The sequence below is a fragment of the Ascaphus truei genome, chromosome 14 (genome assembly GCF_040206685.1).
Source record: "Ascaphus truei isolate aAscTru1 chromosome 14, aAscTru1.hap1, whole genome shotgun sequence".
Lineage (NCBI taxonomy): Eukaryota > Metazoa > Chordata > Amphibia > Anura > Ascaphidae > Ascaphus > Ascaphus truei.
The window spans coordinates 5707174-5725114 of NC_134496.1; the positions used below are offsets into that span (position 1 = coordinate 5707174).

Sequence of the window (17941 nt, forward strand, 5' to 3'; positions counted from 1 at the left end):
GACTGAGGTTGACTTCGTCACAGAAGACACTTGTTCCATATGTAAATAATTTTTTTTAGAACTTTTATTTTATTTATAGCTAGTTGTTTTTTGTTGTAATATACTAGATCAGTGTTTCCTAACCGGGGTTCCGTGACAGGATCAATAGGGTGCCATGGGATTTCCCCATATCTCCCAGAGCAGGGATAGGGCAGGGCAGTTTCCTGTATCCTGATTGGCTACATTACCCAGCAGCAGCCAATCAGGAGGCAGCGTCCGATTTTATCTGGTTTCTAGATTTTAAAACCACTGTCCTTTCAGATGCTGCCTGCAGCAATGCTGTACCTTTTCAACTCATGTACTTTGTATATAGCAGTTTCTAAAAATGACCCTAGTTATTTACACACCCATTGAACCGACAAAGGTTCCTATGGTAACCTAGTGCTAATTAAGATCCAAACCGGGTGAAAGCTCAGTGACTGACATTTTAGAAACTAAAACAAGAATTAACAGGACAAGTGACCGGCTGTCTCTTTGTGAAGTTGTTACGCCAGGTTCCGTTTTGGGATGATTGCTCCTTTTTAATGTTGCGCATGGTGAAAAGGCTGTGAAACACTGTATGAGCACTTTTGTTGCCAGACAGGTCAACAATTGTCAGTGTGTGTGTTTGGCGGTCAGTGCATTGAATTGTTCAGCGTTTGTGTTAGGCAAGGGGGTGTGTTTGAGGGAACAGTGTCAGTTGTATGCTTTCATGTGTGTTCATGGACCAATCTTGCAAGCAATTAAATGGAATAGCAAGAGGAGCAAGAGGAACACCTCCACAGCATAAAACAAATGCTCCGTCCTTCGGTGTGCTCTGATACTCTGCTCCCGTCTTGAATGCTGGATGACGTCGCTGTACGTAACCCTACGCCTTTCGTCACATACCCGTGACGTCTTCATGGGAATGGTCAACTGAACACAGGCATGAGTTTAAATACCCTTTGATGCTAGGCTACAGCAACAGAAGGTGATTAATCACTTCAACATACTAAAGAAAGCTGTGTGTAAACAATAACTGAAGAAAAAACTTCCTAACACACATACATCTATAAATGCCATTCAATATTAAACGATTGAAAACTAAATGACAATATAATTATATAAGGTGTAAATAAAAAAAACATAGCATAAACAGATTATAAATAGCTTATAATGGAATATTGGATACAGAACTAGGATACTAAAAAAAACAGAATGCTGGTTTACATTCATTCAAACCAGGTGGTGAGTGCCCATGTGGTATATCCAAAATGACTCTGATTTATAGAGGGATTTTAACCTGGTCCCCCACACTTCATTGTAGAAGCGGGGAAGGGAAACACCTTTAATTACAACACGCATGTGTTCATGGAACCTCACACTAAGCGGATGCTTAGTGCGTCCAATGTATTGAATCCCACAAGAGCAAAAAAGCAAATACACCACAAATGTGATCAGACAAACAAAAGGAACACTTAACTAGAAGCTACCACCTCTCGAAAAGGAAATGTATGAATCCTGGGGGAAAATATACTTACATGTTATACAGCGACTTCTATTGCACATACTGCATGGTTTCGAGGAATACCCTTATCGAGAATCTGATTAGATCCCTTGAGTTCTCAAAGTTTACTGGGGGCTAGTACATTTTTTATTTTTAATATGCCCTTGGAAAAACTATAGGTACCGTCTTGGATACAGCAAGGCCCCACTAATACGGCGGGTTCCGTTCTGGGGACTCACCGGAAAGTGGAACCGTCGATTTTCATTAGGTGCGCATGCGCAGACCGACAATGCACCGTTCTGTGCATGTGCGACAGAAGGAAACCCCTCCATTCCGCGCATGCGCGACCCCGAGCCGGCCTGTTCTGCGCATGCGCGACACCTGGCCGGCCCGTTCTGCGCATGATCGGACAATGCGCGACATGGCAGCCCCCTTCTCGGCACCATCGTATCGGCGGATCGCCGAAAAGCGGAGCACCGAGATGCGGGGCCCTGCTGTAGTTGATTAACAAAGTGTGGATTGCATAATAATATATTACAATGTTTAATATTTGTGTTATTTTATCTGCAAGACAATTGTAATAAGTAACAAACTTAGTTGGCCCCTTGTTGGCTTTTTCATTGCCAACAGTTCTCTTAATATTACATTGAATTAATAGCTGTAACCTATCATAGCTGTAGCCTTACCTTAATTGTAAGATTTGTGCATCCGTTCTTCATAACCTGTCTTACTAAAATTCTCCATCAATCGCTGCGACTGTCTTTCCAAGCTTTGATTCGTAAAACAATTCCTTCTGAGCCTATTGAATTGACTCTGGGGCTAATGATCCTGAGCCGCCACTTGTGGTGGTTACTATCTGCATGAAGGCAACTCTTAATAGATGCATCTTTAAAATAGTGTGTCATCTAGTCCGTATCCACTGAAAATTAAATCTAGAAATACTATGTTGTGGTGATTGATGGAAAAGGTAAACTTAAGTTCAAAGTCATCGTTGCTAAATTCACTGAGAACATGAGCCAACTCCTCCTCCCCACCTTCCTAAATAATAAGAATGTCGGCAATATAACAACAATAGTAAACCAGGCCTGCCCTAAGCTCTAGGTTGTTCCTTACATGCTCAACCTCTCAAATACCTATGAACACTTTGGTATAGAGAGGTGCGAACCTGTCCCCATGGCCGTACCACAAATCTGTAAATAAAACATAATTAAAGATAAAATAATTGTACTCGAATAAAGCTTATGGTAGACCAGAGAAACTGTGCATGTAGAGGAGCTAACAAGTTGTTACTCTTGATACAAATGGTCTAGCTCGCAAGTCCCTAACATCAGAGGTCCCCAACTCCAGTCCTCAAGGACCCCTAACAGTGCAGGATTTAAGGATAGCCTCTCATTAGCACAGGTGGTCCAATCATTTTGACTGAAACACCTGTGCTCTTGCAGGGGTATCTGTAAAACCTGCGCTGTTAGTGGTCCTTGAAGACTGGAGTTGGGGGCCTCTGCTTAATATGGTCAATGCATGAATAGGACTGTACGTCTCAATGGTCAAAAAAATGAATCCGTTCCTGACTGAGAAGAGTACTATTGAACAAGTGTTGTATGGTGCTCTAAAACAACAAAGACAGCATTTTTAAGTATTACAATTGTAAAGTCTTAGATGGATACCCCTCCAATGAATAATAAATAAGCTGAAAAATAAATGTCCCACAATGATGTATGACTGGTTTGTTAAATCCCACTTAGCAATGCAGTAAGGAAATTGTTTTAACCACCTGCCGGTGACCAGTGCTAGTGTAACATCCAATATTAGGGACACATTGAATAATGATTGATCAGCATTCAGATACTTTGGAACAGCAGAAAAAACTCACATGAGATGTATGTCTCCAAATGGTGAGTCCTTTGAGTCCAATGATCCTTCAGGGGTATATGTGTGCATCCGTCTGTAGAGTCGAATAGATCAAAACAGAGAAAAAAAAATGAAGCACTACATCCAATGATAGTAACCATCAAAAACTACACCAGGAGTGCGTTCCCACGATTAAAAATAAAGCTGTTTTAATGGATCATAGCAACAAACAAACCCACCAACGCGTTTCAGGCTGGAGTGCCCTTTATCAAGGTGAATATTCACCTTGATAATGGGCTCTCAAGCCCGAAACGCGTTGGTGCACCAAGGATGAGAAATAACGTTTCGAAGGGATCTTACAAATTTAGCTATTAAGATCTACAAACAAGTCGAATGCCTTCTGTTTAGCACTAGGAGCATACTGCAGGCTTCTATTGAGAAGCTGAATCTGATGAGTCAAAACATGGGACGGTTGATAAAACTGCACTAGGCTCGAGTAGTTTTCCAATGGGTCTAGCCTTCTTTTTCTCCTGTATACGTTTCCCTGCTCTAGTCCCTTTTCTCTCCTCAGAGTAGGAGTAGTGGATTGCGGTATTTTTTTCTTGACCCAGTGGAAAAATCCACCAGGTTTTTCTCTAAAAAAGAAGAGCGTGGCCTATATTTGCCAATGGGCTTTTTGGGTCTAGCTCATAGATCTTGAGTGTCAGATTCTGTATACACACTCATCCGCCCTCCACCTTGGGCTTGAGAATCAGTCTGCCAATGTACTAAATTTGTTGGACATGGCGACATTGTCTAAAACTCCAGATTCATCCTGAACACTTTACTTGTATTCTATTTCTATCATTCCTGGAATTCTCATGGGGTATCCTGGGGGAGTCCGACAGGGGCACTGACGGGATTCACCCATACTACAGTATAAACATTGTTTTGTATGAGTGTTGGTATCGCTTCCAATTATTTATTCTACCATTGGCATTATCATCATTATCTCTAGAGCGCTTATTTTTCTTCCTCTCTACCAGCTCTCTCAAACTTGTCAACTCTCATACTCTTCTGTGATTCAAGCCCAATAAACTCTCGGCAAGTATCTTCCATTCGCTCTGAATAGATTCCAGTTGTTTTTAACTTGTCCTCTCTAAATGTAATGAGTAATCTCATGAGAGCTAAAGAACGGCTATCAAGAACATCATAACAATTATGACAAATAATCTGTATCAAAGGTTTTTTTTAACTCTTAATCCACTACGGATAAAAAAAAATTATCCAGATATTGTTGTAATGAAACTTCCCACCAGTGCCACATTTTTCCATGCTTTCTCTCATTTAAAAGAAGAATGAATCAATATCTGGATTCACAAAAACAGTATTTGTTATAAATTCATTCCTTCTACTGAATCTTTCTTTACTAGACTTCATAATGGTGACCGCTAGGAATAGGTACAGTAGTTGCTACTCCAGTTGGTGATATTTAATGGTCATCATTTAATAATGAATGCCATTGGTATTTTTGTGTTCGGAAGTTCCATTGTTTACACTTGGAGCGTTTTTTGTTTTTTAAGTAGGTTGCTGTTGCCTAGCAACGAAGGATATTTAAACTCACGCCTGAGTTTAGTTGGCCAGCTCCTGAAGAAGTCATGTGTATGTGATGAAAAGCGACGTCACTCAGCATCCAACGAGACAGGAGCAGAAGATCAGAGGACAACGAAGCATCGAGCGTTTGTTTTGTGCTGTGGAGGCGTTTAGTTTACTCCACTTGCTATTCTATCTACTTGCTTGTAAGATCCGTCCACCTAACATGCGGACTTCGGTCTGATATTTGAACATCTACACTGCCTCGTCGTTTGTGGTCTTTCCCGTGAGCTGGACGTCCTGGCTTGTGGGTGAATTTCCTTATAACTTTTATTATTTTATTAAATATATTATTTCACAGAGTTGCGCTATGGAGCATGCACTTTTTCCCCAGAGAGAGGAATAACTTATTTTTTGAGATACTGCAGCAACAACATTCAAAATAAAATGTCTTCTGAAGGCTTGTACATTTTATTTAATTCAATTAATAACCTTGTACAGGTCTTCCATTATTGGCTTTAATCATTCTTATTCTAACTTCAAATTCTAAAAAAAACTCAGAAGACAAAAAGCCTCAAAGCTACATCCAATATGAGAAATGATATAGTGAAATACTTATCTATTTTTCTTTTCATAAGTAAGGGTCATTTAGTTAAATTCTTTGGCCAAAGCGTTTTACGCTGGCAAATCAGCCCACTGTAGTTCCTCTTGTTATATGTAAATCACAGCTGCACCTTTATGTATCCAGAACCATCCTAGTGGTTATTTTACCATATTTGCTATAGTCCACACAGTGGATATATTGTGTTGATGTATGTTTTTATATAGTATGCGTATGTGAAATGTGGGTTGATTAAGCTTAATCAATATACAGGTATTATTTGCATGTGAGATTCCATATAGGGATCCATTTTATTATATTTTTTTCCTTGTAATAAATTGTATTTTTTTATATATTATTGCTTCTTCTGTGGGAAACTTGGTACACCATTAGTGTTTTTGCTTCTCGTTACCATTAGTATTATATGCATGCGCCAGGGTGTTTTTTTCCTTTCCTTCTAGCATTTGTGGGGACGTGAGATTCCCCACTTCACTCAGGCTGCAGAATATTCACATTTAATGTAATACTGTATTGCATATATTTAGGTTTTTACACTTTAGCGCCTTGATCGCTTTTTTGTTTGTGTGTATATATCGGTCCAGGTACATTGTTTAGCTTAGCGGGAAGTTTATTTAAAGGTGTATACATTTATGTACCCTTTTATCTATGAACCGACCGGTCTAGGTTTTTGTGGAGGAATTTTTCCCTCACCACTTTTGGAATATATATGTTGAGTCTGATATTGTACTTTTATGCTGATTTGTTGATTTAACCCTTTCCGGTCCAATGTCGGAATATATCCGACACTAATATTTTGCCAGTTACGGTCCAATGTCGGATCGGGATGAGAGAGGGGAAGATGTGGAGTGAGGCGCCGTCAGCGCATTCCCCTTGCACCGCACTGATGCTCCCTCCCCCCCCCCCGCGCCGACCCCTGCGCCGATCCGCCCACCCCCAAAGCCCTGCGCCGATCCATCCACCCCCAAAGCCCTGCGCCGATCCGTCCACCCCCAAAGCCCTGCGCCGATCCGACCACCCCTCCAGCCCTGCGCCGAACCGCCCACCCCCCCCAGCCCTGCACCGAGTAGTGAGTGCGTGCATGCAGTGAGTGAGTGGTGCGTGTGTGCTGTGAGTGCGTGTGTGCTGTGAGTAGTGTGTGCAGTGAGTAGTGAGTGTGTGTGCAGTGAGTGTGTGCAGTGAGTAGTGAGTGTGTGTGCATGTGTGCTGTGAGTAGTGAGTGTGTGTGCAGTGAGTAGTGAGTAGTGAGTGTGTGCAGTGAGTAGTGAGTGCGTGCATGTGCAGTGAGTGCATGCATGTGAGTAGTGAGTAGCGAGTGTGTGCTGTGAGTTTGCATGCAATAAAAAAAAAAAGCTGTTTGTGGGTTTTTTTCCCGAAAATTAAATTAGACCTACTGGCGCACTTAATGAAAATGTAATTGGACCGCAAAGGGTTAAGTTTGTGGGGTGTGTATCTCCGATTAATATGTGCTTGAGAGGAGGCTGGTTGTAGTATGTGTTTTTTTTATTTAGTTTGTCAAAATAAAAATGTTCACTTTTTTTGGTATACCCAGAGTGCTTATCATTGGAGTTTCTTTTCTTATGAATGTACATATATTTGGATGTGTATTTCTCTATACCCCGGTCTTGGTCTGAAAGGGTTTAGCGCTCTGTTGTTGCAGTGCATTTATTGTAGCTTAGTCTTCTCATCTTTCCCCCACATTGAGCCTGTGCTCCTTGTGTTCCCAAAGGCAGAGGCAGAGGAGATATTGGATTCTACCAAAGAAGTTTTGACGAGGTGGACAGTGGGTTTGGTCGCGGAGCTCGTGAGATGCACAGGTCACAGAGCTGGGAAGAAAGGTGGGTATATAAGGTCACTGGCACTGCCGGGGGCAAGTTCACACTGGGACTGGGCACTGCCGGGGCCAATTTCACACTGGGACTGGGCACTGCCGGGGGCAAGTTCACACTGGGACTGGGCACTGCCGGGGGCAAGTTCACACTGGGACTGGGCACTGCCGGGGGCAAGTTCACACTGGGACTGGGCACTGCCGGGGGCAAGTTCACACTGGGACTGGGCACTGCCGGGGGCAAGTTCACACTGGGACTGGGCACTGCCGGGGGCAAGTTTACACTGGGACTGGGCACTGCCGGGGGCAAGTTCACACTAGGACTGGGCACTGCCGGGGGCAAGTTCACACTGGGACTGGGCACTGCTGGGGGCAAGTTCACACTGGGACTGGGCACTGCCGGGGGCAAGTTCACACTGGGACTGGGCACTGCTGGGGGCAAGTTCACACTGGGACTGGGCACTGCCGGGGGCAAGTTCACACTGGGACTGGGCACTGCCGGGGGCAAGTTCACACTGGGACTGGGCACTGCCGGGGGCAAGTTCACACTGGGACTGGGCACTGCCGGGGCAAGTTCACACTGGGACTGGGAACTGCCGGGGGCAAGTTCACACTGGGACTGGGCACTGCCGGGGGCAAGTTCACACTGGGACTGGGCACTGCCGGGGCAAGTTCACACTGGGACTGGGCACTGCCGGGGGCAAGTTCACACTGGGACTGGGCACTGCCGGGGGCAAGTTCACACTGGGGCTGGGCACTGCCGGGGGCAAGTTCACACTGGGACTGGGCACTGCCGGGGGCAAGTTCACACTGGGGCTGGGCACTGCCGGGGGCAGGCTCTGTGATATTTATCTAACTTGTCTCTTTCTACCCTACCAGAGGAGATCGGCGGTTTGAAAAACCAGCGCGGAAAGAACCAGGTAAAAATGAACTTGTGATATCTGTGCACATTTTCCATGTAGCCATCTATGATGCACAGCCTCTGTGTACAGGGATTGAGACTTGTGAGGATGGGGAAGCATATGCTGAGGTGTAGGGGGCCACAGGTGAGCTGTGCTGTGGGTTCCCGGAGGTTGCAGAGCTAGGCATTGAGTAGGAGAGGGCTATGTACTGGAGTTTGAGGTTGAGGAGATGTCTGCTTGGAGATGAGAAGCCATGCAGGGTGCCGGTGCATGGAGGACTGGGGGGTTGGGAAGGAGCCGTGTGCTGAGCAGACTGGAATGAGTCAGGTTTGCATACACTGGGAAACAAATACAAAACCCTGTGCTACTATCCTAAATTAGCGTGCAGTTTATTAGGGACCTTAGTCATTTTGGTTGCATCTTTTGATTGAGCAGGTACTTGCACTAAATACTTAAGGTTTCCTAGTGTCTGGTGGACGAAACATCTTCACCATTACAAGAGCAGGTAGCAGGCTGGGACTGAATAACAAAGGAACCAAATATGTTTGTGAATGCTCGAAGGGTTAAATGAATGAAGGATTTATACTATCTGAGATTCCGTGGAATTATAACTGGCAAAAACCAGAAGTAAAATTCCCTTCCAATTACGAAGGAAAAATTGTGAAGACTCGAGATCAAATTGTAAAAGGTCACTAATTACAAGCCAATTTAGGCTAGTAGCACAGGACTTTGTTTGTGTTTGCCAAACATGTACGGCTAATTTCCTTTCTCTAGCAGCACTCCTACGGTATTGAAAGATAGTGTTATTGCTGCATTGTTATATGGGTAGGTTCGAGCGCACCTTATTCTGTTTTAACTACACTTGGGTCTGGGCAGTCAGGAGTTTCATATGTAGAGGAATAGGAGTATCAAAGACCTATGCTGGGAAGCAGAGGGTTGTGGGGTGTATGTTTGGGACTGGGACTGCTTGGTTACACTGCGAAGCTGAGGGCTGCACAATGCAGACTGTAAGGCTCGGGGTGCAACATGAGTGGAAAGTTGTGGACTACACTTTGGGAACCTGGGAAGAAGGAATTGGGTGCCATGTGAGCTGGAAGCAGCCTTAGACTAGTGTATGTATCTAGAACAACAAGCGTAACAGAGAGCACCCAAACATAGTGTGATACCGTTTTTATTAATACTTTAAAAAGTAGTATTGCACTCACAAACGTGCTAGTAAGAACTAGCGTATAAGAGTCTCAGACTCTCCACGAGTATAGCCTTCAGATGCCCGTCTTTGACAGGTAAAGTCAAGGGTCTTAATTATTTAGGGGTGAGGGTGTCTGTGTGGTTATAAGGGGGACAAGTGACTTTTTACCTTGACTGGTTAATGTTAGGAATATTTATATTCACATCTACTCCTATTTTCACTCGCACACAAGTGCCGCCCTTCATCTAGTTTTCCATTTAAACACAATGCTCAGCACCATGGAATTGACTGGAAACACACCGTTTATTCAGATTTGTTGTCAGTATAGTGAGGGGGAGTCGCAGGGCCAGCCTCTGTGCAGTCCCTTTGCTTCTTCTTGCTCTGGCAATGAGCTTCTTTTTCCGGGCTCTCGCATGGTAATCTGCCATCTAGGAGTTGTTAAGGATTAGTACAACGATTCCACTAAGAGCAGAGCCTGGTGAGGCAAAAAGACTAAGCAGTGTGCATGTGCTTCAGTATGTTTGTCAGTTACATGTGTGCAATATACACCTGTCTATGATATAAGGATGTCTAAACACATCTTATATATATGTTCCATAAGCCTGTGTTTTAGACAAAGATGTATGTCTTTATGTACCTTGTATGTGAATGTGTTGCATGAAGTTATCTGCATGCATCTGTCGTGTGTGCGTCTATATATCTCTTGCTATGTAAAGTACAGTGCACTCCACTTTATTAGGGACAATCTGCTAAAACAGACAAACTTTTCTTGTATGTAGTTGAGGTTTAGCTTCCCAAATATGTCCATTGTTTCATTTGCACTTGGCACATTTATGTATGGTTACTTGCTGTACATATATATATATTTATATCTGAATGCATTCTATGTGCTTGTCCACAGTTTGCACACAACTTTCTCTTCTCCATACTCTCATGAGTGCTCTCACACTGAGTTTACTCCACTCAGCGATTCATTTTTGTATTTATACAGATCAGCCGGGCAGCACCCTACAAGCCCCTTCTGTGACAAAGGGGTTACAGTGCATGCTGTACTGCGGTAAGGTAGCACAGAATAGTCTTAGGAGCCTTATTAACACATCCCCATTTCCAGTGTGAGGTCCTTTGGAGGAGGGTCAGCATGTTTATCAGAGTGTGGATGGCTGCGGGGGTAAGGACAGTGTTGGGATGACGGGCTCTTACTCTCCCAGGCCAGTCTCGCAGATTTGGAAGGTGTCCCCCCTCTGCCCGTTTGCACAGCCATCCAGCTCAGTCCTGTACGATTGTCTGTGCGAGGCTTGGGGCAGCTCAGGGAGTGGCCTGCCAAAGGACTCCATGGAGACGCGATATCCTCCCTCGGGCCGACGTGTAAGGCAGGGGGCGAAGCGGTGGCCTTGCAGAATCTCACTGGGTAGGTAGGAGGTACGGCACTGGCAAATTTCCCCCGAGCTTTCCTGGGTAGCAGTCAGACAGGTCACCAGCTCTAAATGACCATAGGAGGGTAACGTCTCACGCTGCAGCAGAGCTGCCAGGGGGCTTCCAGGTGACAGATTGTGGGAATAGGTAATGGGGAAGGAGAAGAATGGGCACTCGGCTCCGCTTGCTTGGTTGTCCAGTGAAAAGTCCACACTAATCTGCTGGATGTGCCCATCACCTCTTTCCTGGTATAGGATCCCGTTGACTCTCACCATGGTTAAGGGGCTTGGCCGTGTGTTGGCCACCTGAAACATCAGACATGGCTTTCCTTCAGGACACCCCACAACTGCCAGCCGTGAGAACAGAATGGAAGGCGAGCGGTTTTTGGGCCGTGCAATCTTGGCTACGAAAACACCTGTGGAATACAGAGAGTTTAGGATGAGGATCAGTCACAATTTACATGGACTCTGGAAGGAAGAAGACAGGAAGGCAGAAGTAGTGTGAAGCAGAAAAAAGATGAGGCATAGCATTTAGATGGTTATATGACCTGGAGAAGGTGGAGCCAAGAAACTGCAAGATCCATAATTGATCTTTTTGACCAGTGTTACATGTGCTACCATGCCCTTCTCTTTATTGATTTTTATGTGATAGAACAAGGAGCTCTGACCTGTAATGAAGGCCTCCAGCATGAGCCCAAGCAGCATCTGGACTGCTAGCAGAGCGATAGCACTCGGACAATCCCCGCTCGGGAACATAGTGCCATATCCAATGGTGAGCTGCGTCTCCAATGAGAAGGAAAAGGCGGCGGTGAAGCTAGTAATGTACTTGACGCAGATCGTGTGATTCTCTGGAGGGGCATCGTGGTCTAGTGCCAGATCACCATTCATCTCGGCCAGAAGGTACCAGAACACAGCAAACAGAAGCCAGTGGGCCAGGAAGGAGGCAGCAAAGGCTATCATCATCCAACGCCAGCGCATGTCCAGTAACAATCCCCAGATGTCACGCAGGTAAGATAGGCCCGGACCCCGCACTCCCACAGCTTTTATGGTGCTGTGACCATCCTTAGTCACCAGCCGGTGAGAACAAGAGTTGAGCAGGGTGCATCTTGGAGACCTGCTGTGAGGTTCCTCCTCCCGATCTGTGCTGACCTGCAGCACCACTGAAAAAAGAGGGAGACAACGTCACGCAGGGCCGGAGGCAAACATGATTGAATTAATTGAAGGGAAGAAGGTGCAACATAAGGAGAAACAGCCAGTCACACATTTTCCAGGTGAATACAGTGCTATTAGGGCCATGTGAAGGGGTAGGGACTAGAGTGGTAGAGCACAAACCTCTTGCATTGCCCAGTGGAAGGCAGCATGACAGGGAATCATACAAAGGTGACAAGTGTACAACAGGTGAGAGATACAATCTTCATCCCAAGGTAAGGTAGGGCCCAAAATAAAGGTAATGTGGTGATATGAGACCTGAATTATGGTTCTATTTCAGGGGTGGCTAACCCCTGTACTCAAGGGCCACCAACGGGTCAGGTTTTCAGACTATCCCTGCTTCCGCACAGGTGGCTGTCAAAATGACCGAGGCACTGGTTTGAGCCACCTGTACTGAAGTAGGGATAATCTGAAAACCTGACCTGTTGGTGGCCTTTGAGAACTGGAGTTGGCCATCTGTTCTAAGCCATGTGTCAAATGGGTAGTTGCGTGCTCCATAAAGGGAATATATACAGTAATAAAACTGGGGTGATGTGAAATCTGAGGGGAATGTATACAACATGGTCTAAAGAGAAGAGTCCTTAAGCGAATAACAGAAACCATTAACAGAAAATAAATGTATTTTCCTGGTCCGAGAAGATAGCAGAAGTAATGCAATACTGCATCAGAGGGAAACGATCATTTTATTATAGTAATCGAGCATAGGATACTGGGGAGAGGCCCTATAATTAGAACTTTAGAGTAATATTACTGGTAGAAGAGGAGGAAATATAGACCGGGAATGAAGTCTCAAGGTAGACGAGTAAAGCATGATGCCTCGGAAAGTAGTGAAACAGTAGAGAGAAAAAGAGCAAAGCATAAGTAACACGAGGCCAAAGGAAACCCATGGTGACGGAATGAAGCCCAATGGAAAACATTACTCCAATAAAGAAAAACGAAAGGATAGAATAGTCCCAAAGGGTGTGAATATGTCTTTACTTAAGATGGCAAAAAGCTGAGTGGAAGGAATATTGTTCACAACCAAGATGCATGACCCGGGGAAGAGACCCAAGAGAAAGGAATGCAGCATATCAGGATGAACTGAACACACCTAGAGGTAATTGATATGGTGTGAAAGCAAAATAGGAATATTCAAGAAAATCCGAAGGAAAATAAATGTGCCACATGGGGATAGCGTCACGTGGGGGTAGTGTGCATATAATGCCTGCCTGATGAAGTGTAGCGCTCTACTTACTTTTCAACTGGTCAGACCCCTGATGCGCCACGTGTGTGTCCCCTCTCAATGTGGTCCTCCCACAAACATCCGGTGGGACGGTTTAATGAGCTCCGCGGCAGTGGTGGGGGGGGAAAGCTTCCGCTCCTCTGCTTTGTCCCTCCACCGTGTGGCCTTTTGCTAACTGGCCTCTGCAAAGTAAACAGGAGTGAGCGTCACTGTACACAGATTTCATACTCATACTTTTTCCGTCTGTGGCCTAATCCATTCCCTGCATGATGGTCATCCTCCCTTTCACCCAACTATTTCCATCTATTTCCCTTCATCCCATATTCCCTACCCCCCACCATTGGCACCTGAGCTGTCTCTGGCTTTATTCCCTCCAGGCAAGCAGGGGCCTGTGCCTGCCTAACCCCGGTGTTCTGAGCGGTTGCCAGGCTGAGAAGGGGAGGGGTGAAAGAGTGTTTGTGTTATGATTTCACGCTCGGGGGTAAGCTGCTTTTAGATGCACACATGACGCCCATGTGACATACCCTGCTGTGGAAAAATATCCAGGCTTTATTTTTACTGGGATGCATGGAAGGGCAGGTAGGTTTCACCTGAACCGGACACCAACTTTTCTGCCTGTGCTGAAAAGCTCAGCTCTGCGCAACTCGGCCAAAGGACAGTCCCTCTCTGTTAGTCTGTAATAACAGCATTCTTGTCACAGTGTGACAAGTTAGAATAAATATGCCTTTTCCACCACGCTGTGTTAAAACCCTTTAGCTGCTGCGGAGATTATGGCGTACAATGAAATCTTGGTCACATGTTCATTTCTTAAATACAGGAATAGTGTGGTACATAATAGGATAGGATAGAAACCCATATACTGAAAGGCACCATGATAAATACCATGGAACATGCAATTTAATGCTTAGTTTTCTTAATGTAACTGAAAGTTTCTCTGCCATTTGTAGCATTAAACTGCATTTCAAATCTCAAATCTGTTTTGCATTTGCAGAGAGAAAATCACTATAGAAATTAAGGATTTTAGGAAATCTAAAAACACAAAAATGATCTCGGTTATGCTCTTTAAAAGCCTTTCAGATATGTTTCTACTTGTATCTATTTTTTTCTCAAATATTGAAAATTAGTAGAGCCTAAAAGGGAATAACTAGGCAGAGTTTGGCAAATGTAGGTTATAACACATTTATATTTAGAAGTGGCAAAGCTGCTATAAGCACTGGTATGCAATGACTCTCTAAGGTTACCCACTAATCTGGGTAAATCTGCTCGAATTCACATGGTCACATACCTGCGTTTCAATGTATGTGCCAATTTGCATGGTGTGGTTAGTGGTAGAAACATAGGTGTTTGCCGTAAAGCATCCCATAGTTCCCATCACTCCATGAAAACGAATATGTTGTGGCATATAACAAATGACTGATGGCACCCTTCTAACTTGCAAATCTTCCATTTAGGGGACAGAATTCTCAGAATCTGCTCAGAGGCACAGCAGCATTTGTGGAGCTTTCTTCTACTTTTGCTACACTACAGAGTCGTGCCATAGTGGTGGACTCAACTGTTGGTTGTTACAGTGGACTGGCGGGCAAGCACTAATAAACTTGATGGTAAACATGGCGATGGGTGTCCATAGAGATGCCTGTGTCCTCATACTAAAGTGCATGATAAATAAATGGGGGTTTAGGTTTTTCTGTCCTTCTATGCACTTTAGGTTCAAGGAACTGGCCATGAATCAACAGCATGTACATTTGTGATGGTAGGAGGGTGCATAGAAGTAAATCTTGCAACCCAAGGGTTAAGCTGAGGATTTCCTGGGATTTGCCCAGGTTTTGCTGTATCAAGCTCCATATTCGAACACAGACTCAATTCATTGGAAGAAATATCACATGGTGAACATATCGGCCACCCGGACAGGATAAGTAGGGGCACAGAACGGAGGCCAGTTCTGCGACAGCACTGGTATACTATGAGTGAGGCAGGCTATGGGCCCTCCTGGGGACAGGACACTGCCAAGATGAATCTTATACTGTGACAGGACACTGCATTGGGAGAAATGGCTATTTGACACGGTATTGTACGGGGAGTGATGGCTACATAACAGGGCACTGCATGGGGAGAGAACCACAACAGGATGCTGCTTGGGACAAACATCAAACATTGACAGGGGACTGCCAGGGTGCAAGCTCACACTGACAGGACAGGGAAAGAGTATGGTCAATATGGTCCACAAGAGGGCACTTACCAGGTGACTGTTAGTGATGTGGTTGGAGTTTTCACTCTTGAGCTTTTCCTCCCCAAGTCTTTGCCCAAGGAAGTTCTCCCTAGTTACATCCCTTGTATGCTCTTGTACGATCTCTGATCCTCTGACACTGCTTTGTACACTTTTTACTTGAGTTTTAATGCAGACTTTCACTTGCACTCTTTATTGTTCCTCTCTTGCATAAAGTCTGGCACTCTTCGTCTTGGCTCGATGATGCTCTCCTTGTGATATCCTGGTGCTATCTTCCACCCTCTATAATGGTCCCTTAACAGGCACTTGCTTTTCTCTCTAGTCCAATGACACGGTCTTGCACTCTCCGGCCCCCTCCCTCTCTATCTATGGGGGGAGCTCTTGCTGGGTCTGGAGTCATAACCCACATTCCTCTGTTTATAAATCTGGGGGCTGGGCTTCCTCAACTGTGCATTTGATTGGTCATCGGGCCATTGTGGGCATGGCAATTAGGGGTGGTATGTGGAGACCCTTCCCTCCCCCCCCCAATTATTGACTGTGCACAGTAGGTGTGCATTATTTTCCATTAACAATCTCATTACTACTGACTTGGAAAAGGGGTAATGGAGCAGTGCTCTTCAGGTTTATTAAGACAAAGATATGGGTTAATTGTTTTTACTGAGGGCAGTGTATAATGCTCTGTGGACCGTTGTTTGAGAGTTAGCGAAGGTGCATCGGTGTAGGGAATATTGGTGCAACAGTCTGCGTATTTCTGAGTAGGGCTGTGAGAAGTGATACACTGCAGGTCTCTGGCAGGGAAGAGGTAAATAGAGGGGTATTCTGCATTTCTGCTACATGGAAAATCTTAAGGGAATAAAGCACTGTCATTCTCTGACCGGGGAAAAGTTAATGGAGGGACAACCTGTAGTAACACTGCAGGTCTTTGAGAGAAGAGATCAGTAGAGTGACGGCAGGATTCTCGTGGGTAGAATGGAGTGATGCGCTGGAAGACTGAGGCAAGAAGTCAATGGCGTGATGCTCTGCAAAACTCTGGCAAGGGTGCTGAATACACTCTTTAACAGCCCGAGTGTTGCATTGTGTTTAGAGGAAGGAACAAAATCAGCCTTGTCTTTACATATGGGAGTTGCTTTCTTTGTGGATCAGCACCCATGGGCCCTGGGGGATTATGTTGTGGGGAATGAGGGTTGTTGTGGTTAGTATGTTTCAGGAGTATGTTGGTGTGGTGGGGGAGGACACTAAGAACATGTGCCTTTATGCATTTCAAGGGGTGTGGGTGCTTGTTTTCCACTGAACTTTGCTCGCCTCTGTCCGGTAAGCGGATTGGAGAGAACAGAGCCCCATTGTTCCTGGAGGAGCAAAGCCGTCTTCAGGCCTGTGGTGCGGGTTATTAAAGTAATGACCCAAATCCCACCCCCCTCAGGGCTTCTGTTCTGTCGTCCTGCCCAAAGTTTGTCCCTCCTGCTGTCAGTGGCACGTCAGTGCATGCCCGACTGAGCTGTGAAAGAAGAAGCTACGTAGGCACTTGTCACAATGGCAGTTCCTTATTACCCAAAGAAACAATAGCTTAACCAAGTCAGTGCTGAAAGAGCATGAAATGCACTGTTCAGCAAAGCATTGCATCCATTTTCAGCACTGAAGGTGTTAAAGGAGGTGGTCATGTTTAAATGAGAACATCTCCACCCAAAATAAACATGCTGCTTTGGGTGATGCTCTGAGTATCTGTGTTTCCAGTCTTCCAAAGCTCCTCCCACTTATAGGATATATAATTTAAAGTAGCCACATGGCACTGAATCTTGCCAAGACTGCAGTGTTTGTTTGTTTGTTAGTAGTGGCTGTGCCCTCTGCCCTCAGTTGTTACCAACAGGAGTATCCTCCTTCATATTAGGAGTTTCTGGATTGATGTTTGGAGGGATTTTTGTGGCGGACAGGAATCCGCAGGTTTTAATATTAGTGGGCTTCATTGACGATCTGTAGGTCTGTCTTCCCAACAGAAGAGAGTGGCTTAGATGACTTACATTTAAATAGGGTGCACCATTCATGAGCTTCATAACTTGTTTGAGTTTTCTGTCTTTCGATAATGAAGCTCCCAAAGTCCCAGGAGCTTATCAATATCTCCCTCACACTTTCTAGTTTAGAAAACATACCACTGAGGATATTGCGATTCTGGGTGTGGTCATGCAAATAAGAACAAAGCATCTAACTTTTTAGCTGCCATATTTTGCATATCTACACTTGGAATCTTGATTATTGTAGACTAAACACTATTATTGGGAGATGCTCTCATAATTACTGTAGATGGGTTGTTTTTCCTTTCCATGGATGAGGGTGCGCACCTCAGCCATATTGTGCAGTGTGTATTAAAGGAATAAATATCCTTTGTGAGTCAACTTGGTCTTAGAGACTTTTGCGGGA

At 44.9% G+C, this 17941-nt stretch overlaps 2 protein-coding genes across 13 annotated transcripts in view; one reads left to right on the top strand and one right to left on the bottom strand.

Moving 5' to 3' along the window:
• Positions 1 to 17941, top strand: part of GIGYF2 (GRB10 interacting GYF protein 2) — a 127407-nt gene that overhangs the window by 33783 nt on the left and 75683 nt on the right. For 6 of the 12 annotated variants that reach the window (XM_075569583.1, XM_075569584.1, XM_075569586.1 and 3 more), the window contains exons 5-7: positions 7249 to 7381; positions 8251 to 8291; positions 10454 to 10519. In XM_075569583.1, the coding sequence (XP_075425698.1) occupies positions 7249 to 7381; positions 8251 to 8291; positions 10454 to 10519 (240 nt within the window). The remainder of the gene's footprint in view (positions 1 to 7248; positions 7382 to 8250; positions 8292 to 10453; positions 10520 to 17941) is intronic. The other 6 variants (XM_075569591.1, XM_075569595.1, XM_075569594.1 and 3 more) reach the window with 3 other exon arrangements.
• Positions 9747 to 15933, bottom strand: KCNJ13 (potassium inwardly rectifying channel subfamily J member 13). Its single transcript, XM_075569597.1, has 4 exons — positions 15542 to 15933; positions 13318 to 13487; positions 11543 to 12034; positions 9747 to 11290 (listed from the first exon to the last, which is right to left on the bottom strand). Coding segments are annotated over exons 2-4 (1125 nt in total). The 5' UTR covers positions 13319 to 13487; positions 15542 to 15933; the 3' UTR covers positions 9747 to 10658.

Excerpts from the sequence above, each read along its gene's own strand:
- KCNJ13 (XM_075569597.1), bottom strand. Across the intron at positions 11,291-11,542 it reads GCTGGAGGCCTTCATTACAG|GTGTTTTCGTAGCCAAGATT; the intron begins GTCAGAGCTCCT and ends TGTATTCCACAG.